Source organism: Mesocricetus auratus, unplaced genomic scaffold (genome assembly GCF_017639785.1).
Source record: "Mesocricetus auratus isolate SY011 unplaced genomic scaffold, BCM_Maur_2.0 Super-Scaffold_100009, whole genome shotgun sequence".
NCBI classification, from domain to species: Eukaryota; Metazoa; Chordata; class Mammalia; order Rodentia; family Cricetidae; genus Mesocricetus; species Mesocricetus auratus.
Window position 1 is genome coordinate 64,499,491 of NW_024429193.1, and position 17,388 is coordinate 64,516,878.

At 40.3% G+C, this 17,388-nt stretch overlaps 1 protein-coding gene across 2 annotated transcripts; it reads right to left on the minus strand.

Annotated features, from left to right (window-relative positions):
- Positions 1-13,529: 13,529 nt before the first annotated feature.
- On the minus strand, positions 13,530-14,903 carry LOC110342787 (small proline-rich protein 2D). 2 transcript variants are annotated; one of them, XM_021233116.2, is made up of 2 exons: positions 14,825-14,903; positions 13,530-14,185 (listed from the first exon to the last, which is right to left on the minus strand). In XM_021233116.2, the coding sequence occupies exon 2, from the start codon at positions 14,164-14,166 to the stop codon at positions 13,894-13,896; it is 273 nt and encodes a 90-aa protein (XP_021088775.2). In that variant the 5' UTR covers positions 14,167-14,185; positions 14,825-14,903; the 3' UTR covers positions 13,530-13,893. The 2 variants fall into 2 exon arrangements, with proteins under 2 accessions (XP_021088775.2, XP_040607447.1); XM_040751513.1 differs by lacking the exon at positions 14,825-14,903 and adding an exon at positions 14,371-14,481.
- Between the last annotated feature and the right edge of the window lie 2,485 nt (positions 14,904-17,388).

A 17,388-nucleotide genomic window follows, 5' to 3' on the forward strand; every position in this document is an offset into this window, starting at 1 on the left:
GGGATGCAGCTCAGTTCTTAGCTGTGGATCTCTGCTCTGCTTCCATCAGTTACTGCTCTAGGATGGCATTTAAGGTAGTCATCAATCTCTCTATAGAGGAAGGGCATTTAAGGTAGCCTGTCCACTATTTCTTAGATTCTTAGTTGGGTAATCCTTGAGGAATCTGGACATTTCCCTAGTGCCAGAATTCTCTTTAAACTTATAATGACTCTTCTATTAAGGTATCTCTTTTCTTGATCTCATCTATTCATTCCCTGACTCAATGTTCCTGATATCTCATGTTCTCTTACCCTCCTCCTCTTCTATGATCTTCTTTCTGCTACCTCTCTCCATCCCTCCCCCCTCCATGCTTGCAATTTTCTCAGGAGATCTTGTCCCTTTCTCCTTCTCTGGGGAATCATGTATGTCTCTCTTAGGGTCCTCCTTGTTTCCTATTACAAATAATGATGCTATGAGCATAGGTGAGCACATGTCCTTGTGGTATGAATGTGTATCCTTTGGGTATATACCTAAGAGTCGAATTGCTGGACCTTGATGTAGAGTGATTCCCAATTTCCTGAAAAATCCCTATACTTATTCTCAAAGAGGCTGTACAAGTTTGCTCCCACCTGCAATGGAGGACCATACTCCTTTCTCCACACCTTCTCCAACATAACCTGTCACTGGTGTTTTTAATTTTAGCCATTCTGACAGGTGTAAGATGGCATCTCAGAGTTATTTTGATCTGCATTTCCCTGAAGACTAAGGATGTTCAGCAGTTTCTTAAGTGCTTTTCAGCCATTTGAGATTCCTCAATTGAGAATTCTCTATTTAGTTCTGTACCCCACTTTTTAAATGTATTATTTGGTATTTGGAGACTAGCTTCTTAAGGTCTGTGTATATTTTGTAAATCAGTCCTTTGTCAGATGTGGGGTTGGTGAAGATCTTTTCCCATTCTGTTGTCTTTCATTTGGTCTTGTTGACTGTGTAGGTGCCTTACAGAAGCTTCTCATATTCACTATTGCACATGTACACAGACAGACAGACAGATGGACAGACAGACAGACAAACAGCAAGACTCACCACAGACAGATACACAGAGCATCCATCTTACATTTTTACCTGTCACATAACTACATTTATCACTCCCCAATTTTCTAATGAATATAAATGATTCATTGCTACATGAAAACTGACAATAAGTTAAGCTGCGTGTTTTCCAACAAATGATTGAATTTTGAACACTTTGAGGGAATCCAAGACTCTTCAGAAGAGACAAGATTGAGAGACTTTGAGGGTGGACAAGGCTCTGGACAATTTGGGGGTGGACAAGGCTCTGGGCACTTTGGGGGTGGGCACACAAGAGGAGGCTGGCAGGGCTGCTTGCACTGCTGCTGTTGGTAAGACATTGTGCTGAAGTCTCAGGATCTGAAAGACACTATGAGACAATTCTCACAAGAGGTGATCCCCACAGAGAAAAATCTCAAGTGAAAGACCCCTACCCGGGACCCCCTAGGAAAAAAAAAGCAAGGCCAGGCCGTTTCCTAATGAAAAAACCCAGACCAGGTGCCTCACCCAGCTGACAGGATGTCAAACAGGATCTGTAGTCACCAGAGCAGTCATGGGACCCGGATAATAATTGCTGAAGCGTGCCAGGGTCTTTTATGTGGCAATACCAGGACACCTAGTCCTTGGCAACTACCCCTGCCCCCAGTTGTGTCTATGATCACCATAGTAGTCATGGGACCCGGATAATAATTGCTGAAGTGTGCCAGGGTCTTTCATGAGGTAATACCAGGAAACTTAGTCCGTGGGAACTACCCCTGCCCCCAAGATGAGCCAATGAAATGCCTGTTGCTATGCTGATATTTATGTAACCATTAAAACTCCATAAATATTGTGCTCCCTGCAAGCCCGGTATGCTCTGCACCTGAGTTGCAGTAGCATCCGAAGGCGCCTGTGTACTCATTAAATCACCTCTTGCATTTGCAGCCAGTGGTCTGGCCCCAGTTCTTGGGCAGAGGGTTCGGTTCAGTGCCAGGCGCTTTGATGCCGAGGTCTTTCACAAGTTTATGAAATATCAGACTATTCCTCAACACCAACACCTCCTCAAGACTTTATTTCCCTTCCATGCCTCCTTGTTTGTTTCATTAACCTAGAAAGCCAGCATTTCTCTGCACATTTTCTGTGAGAAAAACATGTTTCTTTCAAAGGACAGAGTAACTGAACTTGCAGAATACATCATCTTCAAGAAAAGCAGTCTGAAGATTAAGTTCTAAAATGCTGAGCAATCTCAATAATGGCAGTAATCACTGCCATCATTATCACTTGTGATGTCACAGGAAGTTGATAGGGTAAAAAAAATTCAGAATTCAAGAATCAGGAAACCCTAAGACAGTGAACAAAAGAATACAGAAGAAAGAAAAATATTCCCTTTGGTCCTAGAAAATTGTGGGTTTTTAAAGAATAAAAACAGAAAGAAGATGAAAAGAGAAGCACACAGGGAATGAATCAACCTCAGTGAAGCATGTCGGCTTCCTGTGACTGTCAGTGCTTCTGACAGTAAGGAAGGGATTAGCTGAGAATTTCACTGCCCATGTCTCTTAAGGTAAATCATCATCATACACCTGAGGCGATGTGCCAAGAAATGTACAGCAGTGGATGGCGTGTGAAGATTAGTAAACATTGCCCAGTGACAGGTCAGTGAATTACTATTGTCCATATTTGCATATCATACCTAATGAATGATCTCAAGATATGTTTGTCTTCTTCCATGTCATAATACAAAATGGCATACTGACCTAGGATGCCAGTATAACACACAGTCAGTTAACTTGAGGCTCTTCTTCTGAATGTAGTCCACAGAAGTGTACAAAGGGATAGAGAGAAATAATACAAAGGAAAGACTTACATTGTGATAGGTCATGGGAGGGCAGGGTAAACTAGGGCATACAGAGTGAGAAAATTAATATTAAAGACCTTTTGAATTAGTCATGTGGAAACCTACTACTCTAAAAGCTTACTAGAATATATACATATATAAAGTGTTTTAATGGAGTTTCCTTATGTAGAGAGCTGGCAGTGATGTTCATGGCTACCCAGCTACAACACTTCACAATGATCCAAGGCTAAGGGCTAAGGATGTAAATGAAGACAAAGACAGGCAGTTTATTCTTTCAAGAAGAATGGCGTTTATTTTAACAAGGGTGGAGCCTTATATACCAAAGACAGGTATGGTGGAAAAACACCAAAGTCAGAAGTCTGCCAAATACAGGAATTAGCATTTAGACAATAAGGATGGACAGAGAACAGGAACTTGCACACAGGCCTTACTGGAAAAAGGGGACAAGAAATGTTTTGCTAAAAGCTCCTAGCCACAAGTAGGTCAACAGACCCCCATGGGGGAAGGGTGCAACAACCTTACAACTAGAGGGTTACAAAACCCCAAGTAGATACCTTATACTAGCAAATACAATCCTCAGCATCAGTAATATCTTAACCTCTCTTTAGTTTCCATTCAGTTGGTTCCCACAACTAACTCCACCAGCTTACAGAATACAACCTGTAACTTGTCTATTCTCCAGCACTACCTGGTAAAATCCCATTTCTTTAGACATCAATGCTTAAATCAGAGAACTTGGAGAAAGTATGGGAGCAACCAAACACTTTCTATTTGGATTTAAGGCTCTTCTCCATGAGACAAAGTGCATACCTAGCACAGGTAAAGGAAAGAGAGTCTGTACTTAGATTGGAAATAGGCCCTGGGAGATAATCCAATCAGTACTATTGTTCTCCTAGACAGATCAATCAAAACAGAAATTCCTAGTGATTTATGGCTATACTCATAAATATATCTCACATTCCTCATCTGAGAAGCTTCTCCTAGCAGTAGATTATTAACGAAGGGGGATCCGTGATTAATAAATGGTGCCTAGAGTAAGAAACTAGTGTATGTTCATAATTACCCTCACAGAGGAGTTGGCAGAAGGATTACAATAACTAGAAGTAGAACTGTTTTCTTCACACAAGCAGAACACCAAAAGTTTGAACTCATAGCTCTTGAGTCAGCATGTACAAGTAATGTATAAACTCAAGCAAGACCAAAACTCATCATTCAAAAAGAAGGAAGTGTGAGATCCCACCACTAGCTGAGGAGCTATTAGCAGTTGATAGCTTCTTAGAGAAGGAATGGCAGTTTTCTTCAATGATGTACCCCCAGCTATAGTGACCACACCCCAGAGTAGACCCCACTGTCTAGAATAGCCTGAGTATACAAACTGGAAAAGATGGGGACAAGGAGAAGCAAATAGAAATGAAATCAGAGTTGGGTGGAAAGAGAAGGGAAGCACTTAGGTGGATAAGGACAGTTGTTTGTAAGACACTGAGTAAATATCACTGAAAGGTGTTATATGACATTCTCAAAGAATTGATAAAGATGGTATCTTAAAGAAGGCATCATATCAAATGAAACAAGGAAGTCTCAAAGGCAGGTATCACATGTTTTCTCTCCTATGTTGAACAGTGGATGAGGGTGAATACAGCTTATCTACATATATTTAAATATTGTGATGAAAAACCTCACTTTTCATAATGTATATGCTAATTTTATATAATTTTCAAAGTAGACACTTCTCATTCTGCCAACACTGGCACCAGAGTCAGAGCCAGGGTCAGGTTGAGACACTGAAATTGAGTTCGTTCTACTGAATCTCCATGAAGAACAGCCAAATATGAACAGATATCATAGACACTTTCTCTGAGAATGAACATTCAAGACGAGAGATATGGAATACATGTGTGCACACACATAAATACCCACACAATGGTGCTTGTGAACTGTCCTCTATCACTGAGCTAAACATTTGATTCCCTTATATTTAGGATCTTTTAAGAACAATTGACCCTGAGTTCAACCCACATACTTTTACCCTGATTCCTATGGAATTTCATGAATCAGTGAAAAAAGTGAATATGTGCTTCTAATGTTTATTCATTTTGTCTTTTGATTTAATATATTGCTATTGCATAATCTATGCCATTAAGAAAAAGTCCCTGAAAAAAAGACTCTACATTAACAGATAAAAGAAACAATAACAAGCAACAGGAGGATCCATGCAGGGCCCATATTCCTTAGCCAGAAAATCCTTTCCAACACATTCTGACATTTAACAATATTTTTGAGTTTTTTATGTTACTGTTTGTGCTGAAGATATTGGTGATGGAAATGGATGTGGTGCTCTTAGTGGGGTAAGAGTACAGAAGGGGGCAACGATAGTTGAGAAAGGCAGTGCTAGCTGGTGTTGCAGTGGTTATGATGATGGTGGTACTGGGGATGATGCTGGGATGCTGCAGACGGAAGTGGGGATGGTAGTGAGGATAGTGGAAATGATTCAGATCAGCAGGTTCTAAGCTATCACTTACTCAGTGCTAATTAGGTGCCTCGGATTGTGCCAAACAAAAAGCATGGATTAGTTCAATGGAACCAAAAACAAGACTTTGGCATACTTATGAGTTTCCACAAGTAATATTAACAAGAAAATGTTCAACATCTTTAACCATTAGAAAACTGCAAACAAAACCTATACCAGAAACCATTCTACCCATGTAAGAATGAGTGCCATTAGAACAATAGCAAGTCCTGACAAAGGAGTGGAGGAAAAAGAACAGAAATTCCCAGATGTGAGAGAGTAGAATAACCCATCAAATATGGACATCAGTGTGGGGTTTCCTACACTGATAATACTAAAGCAGAACTATCATGCGATTCACCAGCATGACTTGAGTTCATGTGAAAAGAAGTCAAATATAGTATACAATAAAGATTCCTGCATATACATCTACATTTCAGAATTTCTTCTAATAAGGAGTGTAAATAATACAATATAACTGCTCCCAAGTGAATAAATGGGTTAAGAAAATATGTTCCTATGTACTGGAGCAGTGATGATCCTTGTGCTATTTAATCTAAAAAATAAAACTACATATCACCATGTTAAAAATATAGATACAGTCATAAATACCCTCTCAAATATTGAAGTCAAAAACATAACAAAGATAGGCTGACAGAGATATGTAACAATTACATCAGATGAAGGGAACAAGTGAGTGCAAAATATATGAGCATATAGGGAGAACATATGTCCTTAGTGGCGCATGCACATCTGAGTATAGCATAATCCTCTTAAGACATCAAGTGGTAAAAGAGAGGTTGTAGTCTCACAAATCAAATTATGTTACAACCAAATAATCATTGTTATGGCCCAAAATTCAGTCAAAACTGGTTACAGAAGAATAACCTAGGGACCAAACACTAAAAACAATGTAACAGGAGCATATCATAAATATAATATGCCAGGGATAAACACTGATGCACTGCCCAGGGCCCCATAGGTTGCCCAGGCCTCCTCACTGACTCTCACACTCAGGGGGTCTGGATAAGTCCCATGCTGGCCTCCTAGCTGTCAGTCTGGGGTCTAAGAGCTCTCCCCTGTTCAGATCAGCTGTCTCTGCTGGTTTTGCCAGCACATTCTTTGCTAATTTGCTCATCGCTCCTCTCTGTCTGTCACTGGGTTCCATGGGTTCAGTTCAGTGTTTAACTGTGGGTGTTTGCCTCTGCTTCCATCAGTCCCTGGATGAAGGCTCCAGGATGGTAAGGAAGTGGCCATAGGGTAGGAGGCTGGGAGGGATGGTCGGGGTGCGGGAGGAGGGGAGGGAGAGGGAACTGGGATTGACATATGAAGCAAGCAATTTAAAATTAAAATAATAAAAATATAATAGAATGAGGTTTAGAGCCAGGTGGTGATGGCGCACGCCTTTAATCCCAGCACTCAGGAGGCAGAGGCAGGCTGATCTCTGTGAGTTCGAGGCCAGGCTGGATCCACAACCTCCAAAACAATACAGAGAAACCCTGTCTCGTAAAAACCAAAAAAAAAAAATAGAGTGAGGTTTAGAAAACAAGATCACATGTATACTATCAGCCAGATTGTACTTTATTCAGGAAATGATACACAGTGGAAATGACCCAGCCAAGGTGATTGACAGTTAAGGAAACATTCTCTGAGTGCACAGGGTGGAAAGCTGATGCTCTTCACTCTGAGCATCTGGGACACTGAAGCAGTGAGGAAGGATCATTCTCAGCAGCCCCTTGACATCAGAAGCAGCACAAGCTCAGAGGAATGCCTTCCCCATCAGGTGACCACAGACACACATGGAGGTGAAGCGGGGAGAAGATTCTTCTGCATCCATGACAGGATTTGAAGGGAAGATGGAGGTGCTGCTATGGTAGTAGGTGAGATGGATTTCTTTTTCTTCTCTTGGTCATGTTGATTGTTGAAGCACTCACTTGCTCTACAGTGGGCACTTTTGCTGGCAAGGTGGACAAGATTGCACAGGAAGGAATTTCTGCAGCCATGACTGAGGAGAACTTGGCTCTGTGCACTGTGAAAGAGGACAAGGCTCTGTGCACTTTGGAGGAGGACAAAGCTCTGGGAACTTTGGGGGTGGGCACACAGGAGGAGGCTGGCAGGTCTGCTTGCACTGCTGCTGTTGGTAAGACATGGTGCTGAGGTCTTGGGAATTGAGGGCATTACAAGAGAGTGTTGAAGGTTGATCCACGTAGAGAATACTGATGGAGACATGGAACATCAGATCCATTTCTAACTCCAGGCATGCATATATTCCAAAACTCCTGTTTTAGGGCAGCCTGGCTTTTCCCTTTCCTGTCATCAATCTGTGTGATCATACTTGGGGAAATCTACTTGTTTCAGTCCTATTTCAAGGACAAAATATTTTCTATCCATGAACAAGCATGGCTATTTTCACACAGAAATAGTCTCAAGACAAAAAATCTGATGATCTGGAACCCTAAAATCTTACAGCACATTCTTGTCTCCCGTGTAACTATGACATCACAGCAGTTTGTCTGGTTTGCATAGTAGAGGACAGATCAGGAATATCCAGATTCTAATACCTGATAAGGGATATGGCTATGAAAAGACAACAAAAGATGCATATGAAACAGGAATATACTGTGTTCAACTAATTTCAACTGAAAGGAAAATCTACCATAGAGTCCCTAAAACTTGGCTGAAACACAAAAGAAGACCACAAAGGCAAACCAATTCGATAAATTACATTCACCAGGTTCTCCAAAGTAGTCCAGGACTTGAGTACCAGGAGTCTGCAGTCATGCAGCCAAGGACCTCTTTATAGGACTGGCTTCTCAGCCCAGTGGACATAGAGCTGAATGACAGTGAGCAGGTCCAAGAATTTCCCAACAAAAATGCAAATCAATGCATGACTAGCTTGACTGGGACTCTATAAAATAGGAAATGTCCTCTTCCTGGACATCATTACTGTAGAGTGCTGTGACTCAGTGACTCCTTCTGTCTTTTCAGGTTCAGTAAGACCACCCTGGTTGTCTGAGTTCTCTTTATTGATTAAAGACATTATTTCTTTTCTCTGTTACCACTCTCCTGTGTCCTCTTTGTCCTGCTTCAGCACATTGATATTCCTTGCTGCCTTGACACATTTATATTCCTGGTCTCTAGGTAGGATTTGCTGGTAGGCTGAAAGAAGGAAAGTAATACAGGGGACATTGGCTGTGGTTTCAGCTTCATCTTTGACAACCCTGGGCCTAGAGATAGGTTGTGTGTCCTGTGTAGATTTTATGCTTTCTGTAAACCATATAAAACCTAATATGCTGCTCTTCGGGGATACTGATGAGCTTGGGCTTTATCCTGACCCTCCTCAGGACTGCCATCTCAAACAACATATTTGAGTATATATTTAGACTCCCCTCTGATGAGGACCATGAGACTCATTATAATGTTGGAAGAAGAACTAAAATCACCTCTGCTCTAAGCATGTTCTTGCATAAGTGATCACTCTGAATACTCAAAATTTCCACACTTCCCTTGTGAGAAGAGCTGTTGAGCCCATCTGTGACTATGGTACACCCCAACTGGAGTTTCTATGAGAATTTCCAAAACACATAGTCTACATGTAATATACAATACATGTGCTCACTCTTGCACATGCACAGAGACCGACAGACAGACTCATGGACAGATAAACAGAGCATCAGTCTTAAACATTTATCTGCCAAATAGCCACATTTATCAATTCCCAATTTTCTAATGCATATTTATGATTCATCGTTGCGTGAAAGCTGACAGAATGAAGCAAATTGGGTGTCTTGTAATTCTTGACTGACACTTGAACACTTTGAGGGAGTCTAGGGCTCTGGGCACTTCAGGAGAGAACAAGACTGAGACACTTCAAGAAAGGACAAGTCTCTGGGCACTGTGAGGGTGGGTTTACAGGAGGAAGCTTGTAGGGCTGCTTGGACTGCTGTTGTTGGTAAGATATTGTACTACAATCTCATGATCTGAAGACACTATGTGACAATTCTCACAAGAGATGGTCCCCACAGAGAAAGAATCTCAAGTTTATGAACTATCAGACTATTCTTCAACACCAACTCTTCCTCAAGATTTCTTGACTTCCCCTTTTTTATTACCATTTTGTTTCATTAATCTAAAAAAAACATTCTTATACTTCACATTCTTTGTGTGAAAACACCTTTTGTCCAAAGGACAGAGAAATGATACTTGCAGAATGCAAGAAAGGCATTCTGAAGTTTGAATTCTGAAATACTGAGTTATCTAACTAATAATCCTAACTAATGCCATTGTTCTCACTTTTCATGTCTCAGAAAGTTTACTATAGTATAAAACAAAGCCCAGAAGAATTTGAGAATCTAGAACCTCATAAGAGAGACAACACAGAATTTTAGAAAAAAGAAAAATACTCTCTTTGACCCTGGAAATTTGCTCTATTTTTGGAGGAGAAAGAATAGAACAAGGAGGATGAAACATAGCCATTAACTAGTAGTAGCTCTGGTCTGAGTAGCACGCAGGCACTGAATCAACCTCAGTGAAGCATGTCAGCTTCCTGTGACTCTCAATGCCTTTGACATTGAGAATGTCATTGTTCATGTTCCCTAACGGAAATCATCATCATACACCTGAGGTCATGTGCCAAGAAATGTGCAGCAGCGGATGGCTCATCAAGTTTATTACACAATTCACAGTGCTAGGTCAGTAGGAATCTTACCACTCTCCGCATTTGCAAATCACACCTAAAAACCATATTAGGCAATGTCTGAGTTCTACCATGCCCTAGAAAAAATTGGATACTGAGCTGGGATGTCAATACAACAGCGTCAGTTACATCTGAGGTTCTTCTGAATATAGCCTATTCCAAAGGGTGTAAAGAATTAAAGGGACACAATGCATAAAGAAGACAGACATTGTGATGGGATATGAGAGGACATGGTAGATCAGGGTATGTAGAGAATGATTTTAAACAGTCAAATGAAAGGCCTGAACGTTAAAAATAATCTTTTCTTAGATATGGAATTCTAAATTTACCCTAAAAGCTTTTTTTTTTGGTTTTATGAGACAGGGTTTCTCTGTATTGTTTTGGAGGCTGTCGGTCCACTCCCGGCCTCGAACTCACAGAGATCCACCTGTCCCTGCCTCCTGAGTGCTGGGATTAAAGGCGTGTGCCACCACCGCCCGGCACCCTAAAAACTTATTAAAATGTATACATACATAAAATATTTTAATGGAGTTAACTTACAACTGGCGGGGTGCAATATAAGTAGGTAACTTATATTAATGAATGCAAAACTAAGTGGCAATGATCCCTTAGCTCTTTTTACTTGCTAGCCAGTGGAGTCCCATAGAATATTGCACTCCCTTACAGTCTTTTGCCTGTAACTTGTCTACACTCAAGAATTTCATGGTAAGACCCCAATTAGGTAGACATCAATGCTTAAGAGAAAGAACATGGAGAAATGTAGGAGGTACTTACCTGGACACTACATGCCTGCTGGCCAGTGCTCATGATATCAAAATGTGTTGTGTGCACTGCTGAGGGGAAAAGTATCACCAGCCTCTCCCAGTTCTTAACTCTGCAAGCTAACACTGAGAAGCTTTGCCTTACAGTGGAATATTAACACAAAGACTGTCACCTGACCTATAGTACATGGAGTGACAGACTTGTGTGAGCTCAGCATTATTCTCACAGAAGAGTTGGCAGAAAGATTATAAGACCTAGTGGTAGATACTGCTTTCTTCACATAAACAGACCATTTAACATTTGAACCCATCACTATTGGCACAGAGTTCACAATTCAGGTGAAAGCACAAAACAGACAAAAACTCATCATTCAAGGGAAGGGAAGTATAAAATCCCACCACTAGCTGAGGAGCTTTTGTCAAATGAAAGCTTTCAGAAGAAGCTTTCCATGATGAGATCCTTGCTATATTGATCACACCCATGGGTAGTTTCTATGGCCCATAGTAGTTGGACTACACAAACTGGATATGATGGGGACAAAGAGTGGCAAATGGAAAAGAACTCAAAGTTGAGTGAGAAGAGGAGAGACTCAGCAGCAGTTGGATGACAGTCATCAGTAAGTCACTGGATGAATATCACTGAAATACAACTTTGAAATTTCAAAGAATTAATAAAAGATGACAGTATTTTTAAAGAAGTCATCTTATTAAAGGACACAAGAACCACATTTTTGGTCTCCAATGTTGACTACAGCAGATGAGGCTGAATATAGTTTATCTACATATATTTAAATATCATGATGAAACACTTGACTTTTTTGCAATGATATGTGATAATTGCATTATTTTCAGAATAGATGCTACTAATTCTCTCAGCACTGGCACCAGAGTCAGAGCAGCTGAACCTATTTCCAGGCTGAGACACTCAAGATGAGTCACTTTCACTGAAACTCCATGAACAGCAGCCACAGACAAACGGGACCCCCAGTACAATTTTTACAAGTATGAACTTATAAAACCAGAAACATGGAACACATGTGTGCACTCACAAGAATAGCATACAAAAGGTCTTTTCAGCTAATGCATATTTATGTTTCATTGTTGCATGAGAAAAATGAAGAATAAATTAAACATTTGATTCTCTTAGTTTTATGATCTTTTAAGGTCATTAGACCCTGAGTTCAACCTGTATATTTTATTCCTTATTTTCTAAGAACTTTGTGAGTCAAATGATAGGACTGAATATAAAGTTGCAATATTTTTCTAGTACTTCAATTAAGACAATATTTTATTATGATATAACCTATGTTATATCATAATAAGAGTCCTGAAAAATGAGATTATACACTAATAAATGATAGAAACAATAACAAGCAACAGTAGGATCCATGCAGGTCTCACATTCCTTTGCTGGAATCCCTTACCAACACATTCCTACATTTAACAATGATTTACTTGTTTGTTGGGGTTTTTTTCATGATGATGTTGACATGCTGGAGATGATGGTCATGGAAATGGTGATGGACATGGATATGGTGCACGTAAGTAGGTATTTAGGGTGGCCATAATTTAGGGATGCATTACTAGTTGGTGTTATAGCTTGTAGTGCTTGTGGTAAAGATGTTGGTATTGGTGATGATGATGGGATGTTACAGATTGAAATAGGGATGGTAATGAGGGTAGTAGAAACTATGTGGTATCAGCAACTTGTAACTACCATTTAGCTAATAATAATTAGGTGCCTCAGATTGTGCCAATCAAATGTCATGCATTAGTTCAATGTGGAGACAAGACTTTGGCAAACTTAGGAATTTCTACAATTAACAGTAACAAAAGAATGTTCAACATGTTTAGGTATTAGAGAACTGAAAAACAAACCTACACAAGAAAATCATTCTACCCATGTAACAATGAGTGCCATAAAAATAATACCAGCAAGTTCTGGCAGGGGATTGGAGGAAAAGAACAGAAACTCACAGACTCTGAGACAGTAGAATAACGTATTAAATATGTAAAACAGTGTGGGGTTTCCTGCAAGGACTAAACAATAAGCAGAACTATCATATAATTCAGCAGCATTACATGGATTCTAATGAAAGGAAGCCATAGATATTCTTGCACTACCATCTGTAGTTCAGAAATACTCCTAATAGTAGAGAATTTTAAATAGTTTATAGTTAGTCAGTCAAGCTGATAACTAGTGAACTAATGGGTTAAGAATTGTGACACTTGTTACTGGAGTTATAACAAGTCATAAGGAACAATTATTTCATGTCATTATCAGGCTAATGACTGAAAATTCATATCATTATGTTAAAAATACCATAAAAAATACATGGTTGGCATGGATGTTTCAAATACTGAAGGAGATGTAGATGTCAGATGAAGAGGATGAGTGAGTGCAAAATACATGAGTGTCAACTGAGAATATATGCTATAAGTGGTACATTCATATGTGATATAATTTTAACTTAGCATGTGCTAAAGGAGAGGTTGTAATCATACAGAATGAAATAGTGTGTCTCTCAAGCAAACAAATATTGATTAATCTTTGTTATGAACCAAAATTCAGTTGAAACCTGATTACAGCAGAATGACTCTGGACTCAAAGAATAAAAACAAAGAAAAAAGGGTATATCAGAAAAGAAACAAAGTGAATTTTAGTAAAAAAAAAAAAGTCATGAATGCTATCAACCAGATTGTACTTTATTCAGGAAATGAAACCACAGTGAAAACAATCCAGGTAAGGTTATTGACAGTTATGGAAACATCCTCTGAGTGCACAGGGTGGAAAGCTGCTGCTCTTCACTCTGAGCATCTGGGACACTGAAACAGTGAGGAAGGATCATTCTCAGAAGCCCCTTCACAGCAGCACAATCTCGGAAGAATGCCTTCCCCTTCAGGTGACCACAGACACATGGAGGGTGAAGGGTGGAGAAGATTCTTCTGCATCCATGACAGGCTTTGATGGGAGGAAGGGAGTGTTTCTAAGGAAGTGTAACAGGTAGATTTCCACGTCTTTTCTTGGTCCTCATGACTGTTGAAGCACTCACTTGCTCTTGGATGGACACTTCTGCTGGCAGGGAGGAGGAGGTTGTACAGGAGGGTATTTCTGCTGGCATGGCTGGGGAGGACAAGGTTCTGGGTATTTGGGAGGAAGACAAGGCTCTGGACAAATTGGAGGAGGACAAGGCTCTGGGCATTTGGGGGGAGGACAAGGCTCTGGACACTTTGGAGGAGGACAAGGCTCTGGGCACTTTGGGGGTGGGCACACAGGAGGAGGCTGGCAGGGCTGCTTGCACTGCTGCTGTTGGTAAGACATCGTGCTGAAGTCTCAGGATCTGAAAAACATCACAAGAGAATTTTGAGGGGTGACCCACAAAGAGAAGACTGATGGAATATCAGATCCACTTCTTACTCTAGGCACGCACAAATTCCCCTACTCCTGTTTTAAGGAAGCATGGTTTTTCCCTTTCCTGTCAGCAATCTGTGTTGCTAGACTTTGAAAATCCCCTTAGTTACATGCCTTTCCTGGAAGAAAACATTTTGTTCCAAGGAAACAAATAAGACTGTTTTCAGAGAGATGCATCTTTGAGACACAGGTCCTCTCAAGTCCTGATGCCCAGAGCAATTTGAGTACCCATCTGGTCACCCTTGTCATTTGTGACATCACAGTTGGTTGTCTGTGGTTTAGAGTAGAGGAAAGTTCCAAACTTTCCAGATCCTGAAACCTGCTAAGGTATACAGTCTTAAAAGATAACCAAAAGATGCATACGAAGGAGAAATAATCTGTGTTCAACTGCATACCAGATACAAGGAAAACTACATATCACAGTGGACCACTGTTTCCACACCTAAATTTCTAAGTTGATACTGTTCATCACATGATCACAACTGAACTCCTCAGAGTTACCCCTCTAAATTTACTGCAACTTGTAAAGAGAGCATGAAAACAGACAAACTCAAGAAATGACACTCACCAGGTTCTCCAAAGTAGTCCAGGCCTGAGTACCAGGAGTCTGCAATCATACATCCAAGGACCTCTTTATAGGACTGGCCACCCAGCCCAGTGGAAGTAGAGCTGAATGACAGTGGGCAGGTCCAAGAATTTCCCAACCAAAATGCAAATCCATGCATGACTGGCTCAACTGGGACTCTACAAAATAGGAAATATCCACTTCCTGGACATCATCACTGTAGAGTTCTGTGACTCAGTGGGCTCTCCTGTCTTTATAGTTTCAGTAAGACCTGACTGGTTATCTGAGTTCTCTTTCTTCACTGAAGAGAATATTTCTTTTCTCTTGTGTTCTTTGCTCTGCTTCAACTCATTGCAACTCTTTGGTGCAATGGCACATTTATATTCCTGGTTTTTAGGTGAGATTTGCCTATATGCTGAAAGAAGGAAAGTATTACAGAGGATGTTAGCTGTGGTTTCAGCTTCATCTTTGACAACCCTGGACCTGGAGACAGGTCAAGGTGCCTGCATAGGTTTCTTTTCTGTGATGATAGAAAACTGAATGTGCTCCTCATAGGGGAGGGTGATGGGCTTTGGCCTTATTCTGACCTTCTTCAGGACTGCCATCTCAAACAATATTTAGGTATATATTTAGACCCCCCCATTGATGATGACCATAAGACTGTTTATTATGGTGGAAGAAGAACTAAAATCATGCCTGCCCTAAGTATGTTCATGCTTAGGTGACTAGCATGAACTCACAATATCCCTCACTTCTCTTGTGTGACCATCTGTGACCGTGCTACATCCAAACTGAGTTTCTATCAGAACTACCAAACACATACTATACTGAATACTTAAGGTACAGTACATAATCTTATTTTTGTACACACAGAAACACACACATGCATGAACTCACATGCACACACACAGACAGACCATCAGTCTTCCACTTTTATCTGCTGTACACACACAGACACTGACACACACACACACACACAGAGACACACATATATATTTATATGCATATATATGTATCTTACCAATTTTCTAATGTCTATTAATGATTCTTTGAAGCATGAAAACTGACAGAATGAATTAAAATGGTTGTCTTGTAATTCTTGAATGACTCAAGAACATTTTGAGGCCCGGGGCCCTTTGGAGAAAGACGAGTCTCAGAACACGTTGAGGATGGATGAAGCTCTGGGCACTTTGGAGGAGGACGGTTCTCTGGGCACTTTGGGGGTGGGCACATAGGAGGAGGCTGGCAGGGCTGCTTGCACTGCTGCTGTTGGTAAGACATCGTGCTGAAGTCTCAGGATCTGAAAGACACTTTGTGACACTTCTCACAGGAGATGATCCCCACAGAGAAAGAATCTCAAATGTATGGACTGTCAGAGCGATTCCTCATCCCATCTTCCTCAAGACTTCCTGAACTTCCCTTCCATGCCACCATTTTCTTTCATTAACCATACTTTTTTCTTCATGTTTCCTATGAGAAAACATTTTTCCTCAAAGGACAGAATAATGATCCTTGCATAAAATATCTTCTTCAAGACAAGCAGTCTGAATTTTAAGTTCTAAAATACCAAGCTCTCACAATGGTGACAGAAACTGCTGTCATTGTTATCACATGTGAAGTCTAAGGAACTTGGCTGGGTTATAAAACAAAACTCAGGAGATCAAGAATCTAGAACCAGCTAAGAGGGAGAACATAAGATCTTCCCCCCAAAAAAATTCTCTTTGGTCATAAAAACTTGCTTTTTAATTGGAGGAGAAAGAATAAAATGAGGAAGATGGAACAAAATAATTATCTAGTCTCTCTGCTCTGAGAAGAGCATGGGTACTGAATCAACCTCGGTGGAGCATGTCAGCTTTTTGTAACTGTCAGTGCCTTTGACAGTGAGTAAGAGTTTAGCAGATAATGCCATTGTCCATCTCCCTGAAGGGAAAGAGTCATAGGTTATACATCTTAAGCCAGGTGACAAGAAACACACCACCAGTGGATGACTCATACGGGTTAGGACACATACCATAGTGCCAGGTCAGTAGGAGACTTACTACTCTTCATATTTGAATATCACACACAAAGAATCATGTTAGGTAATAAATTCCTTCTGCTGTGCCAAATTACAAGTTACCTATTGATATGTAATACAAATATTACACAGAGTCAGTTAATCTGAGGTTCTTCTTCTGAATATTCCCCCACAGACAAGGGTCTAAAGGTTTAAAGGGAAATAATGCAAAGGTTACCCTTAAATTGTGATGAGACATGGGAAGAAAGGATAGATCAGGGCATATATAGAGAGAGGATTAGCATTTAAGAACTTTTGAAAGAGCAATATGGGAATCTACTACACTAAAGGCTTTTTAAAATATACACAAATACAAAATGTTTAATAAAGGTACCTTAAAAATGTATGGGGATGCAATACCTCAAGTAGGTAACTCATATTGCACCTTAACTCTATTACATATAGAGTTAACCCAACCCTAAAGAAAATTTTGGAAGGAAAACTCCAACCAAGGAAGTTAACTAGAACCGGAAAAATATACTCAATAGATAATCCCACTTTACCAACAGGC

What these genes read in the sequence shown, in the direction of transcription:
- LOC110342787 (XM_021233116.2), bottom strand. Translation starts at nt 14,166, where the DNA reads ATGTCTTACCAACAGCAGCAGTGCAAGCAGCCCTGCCAGCCTCCTCCT.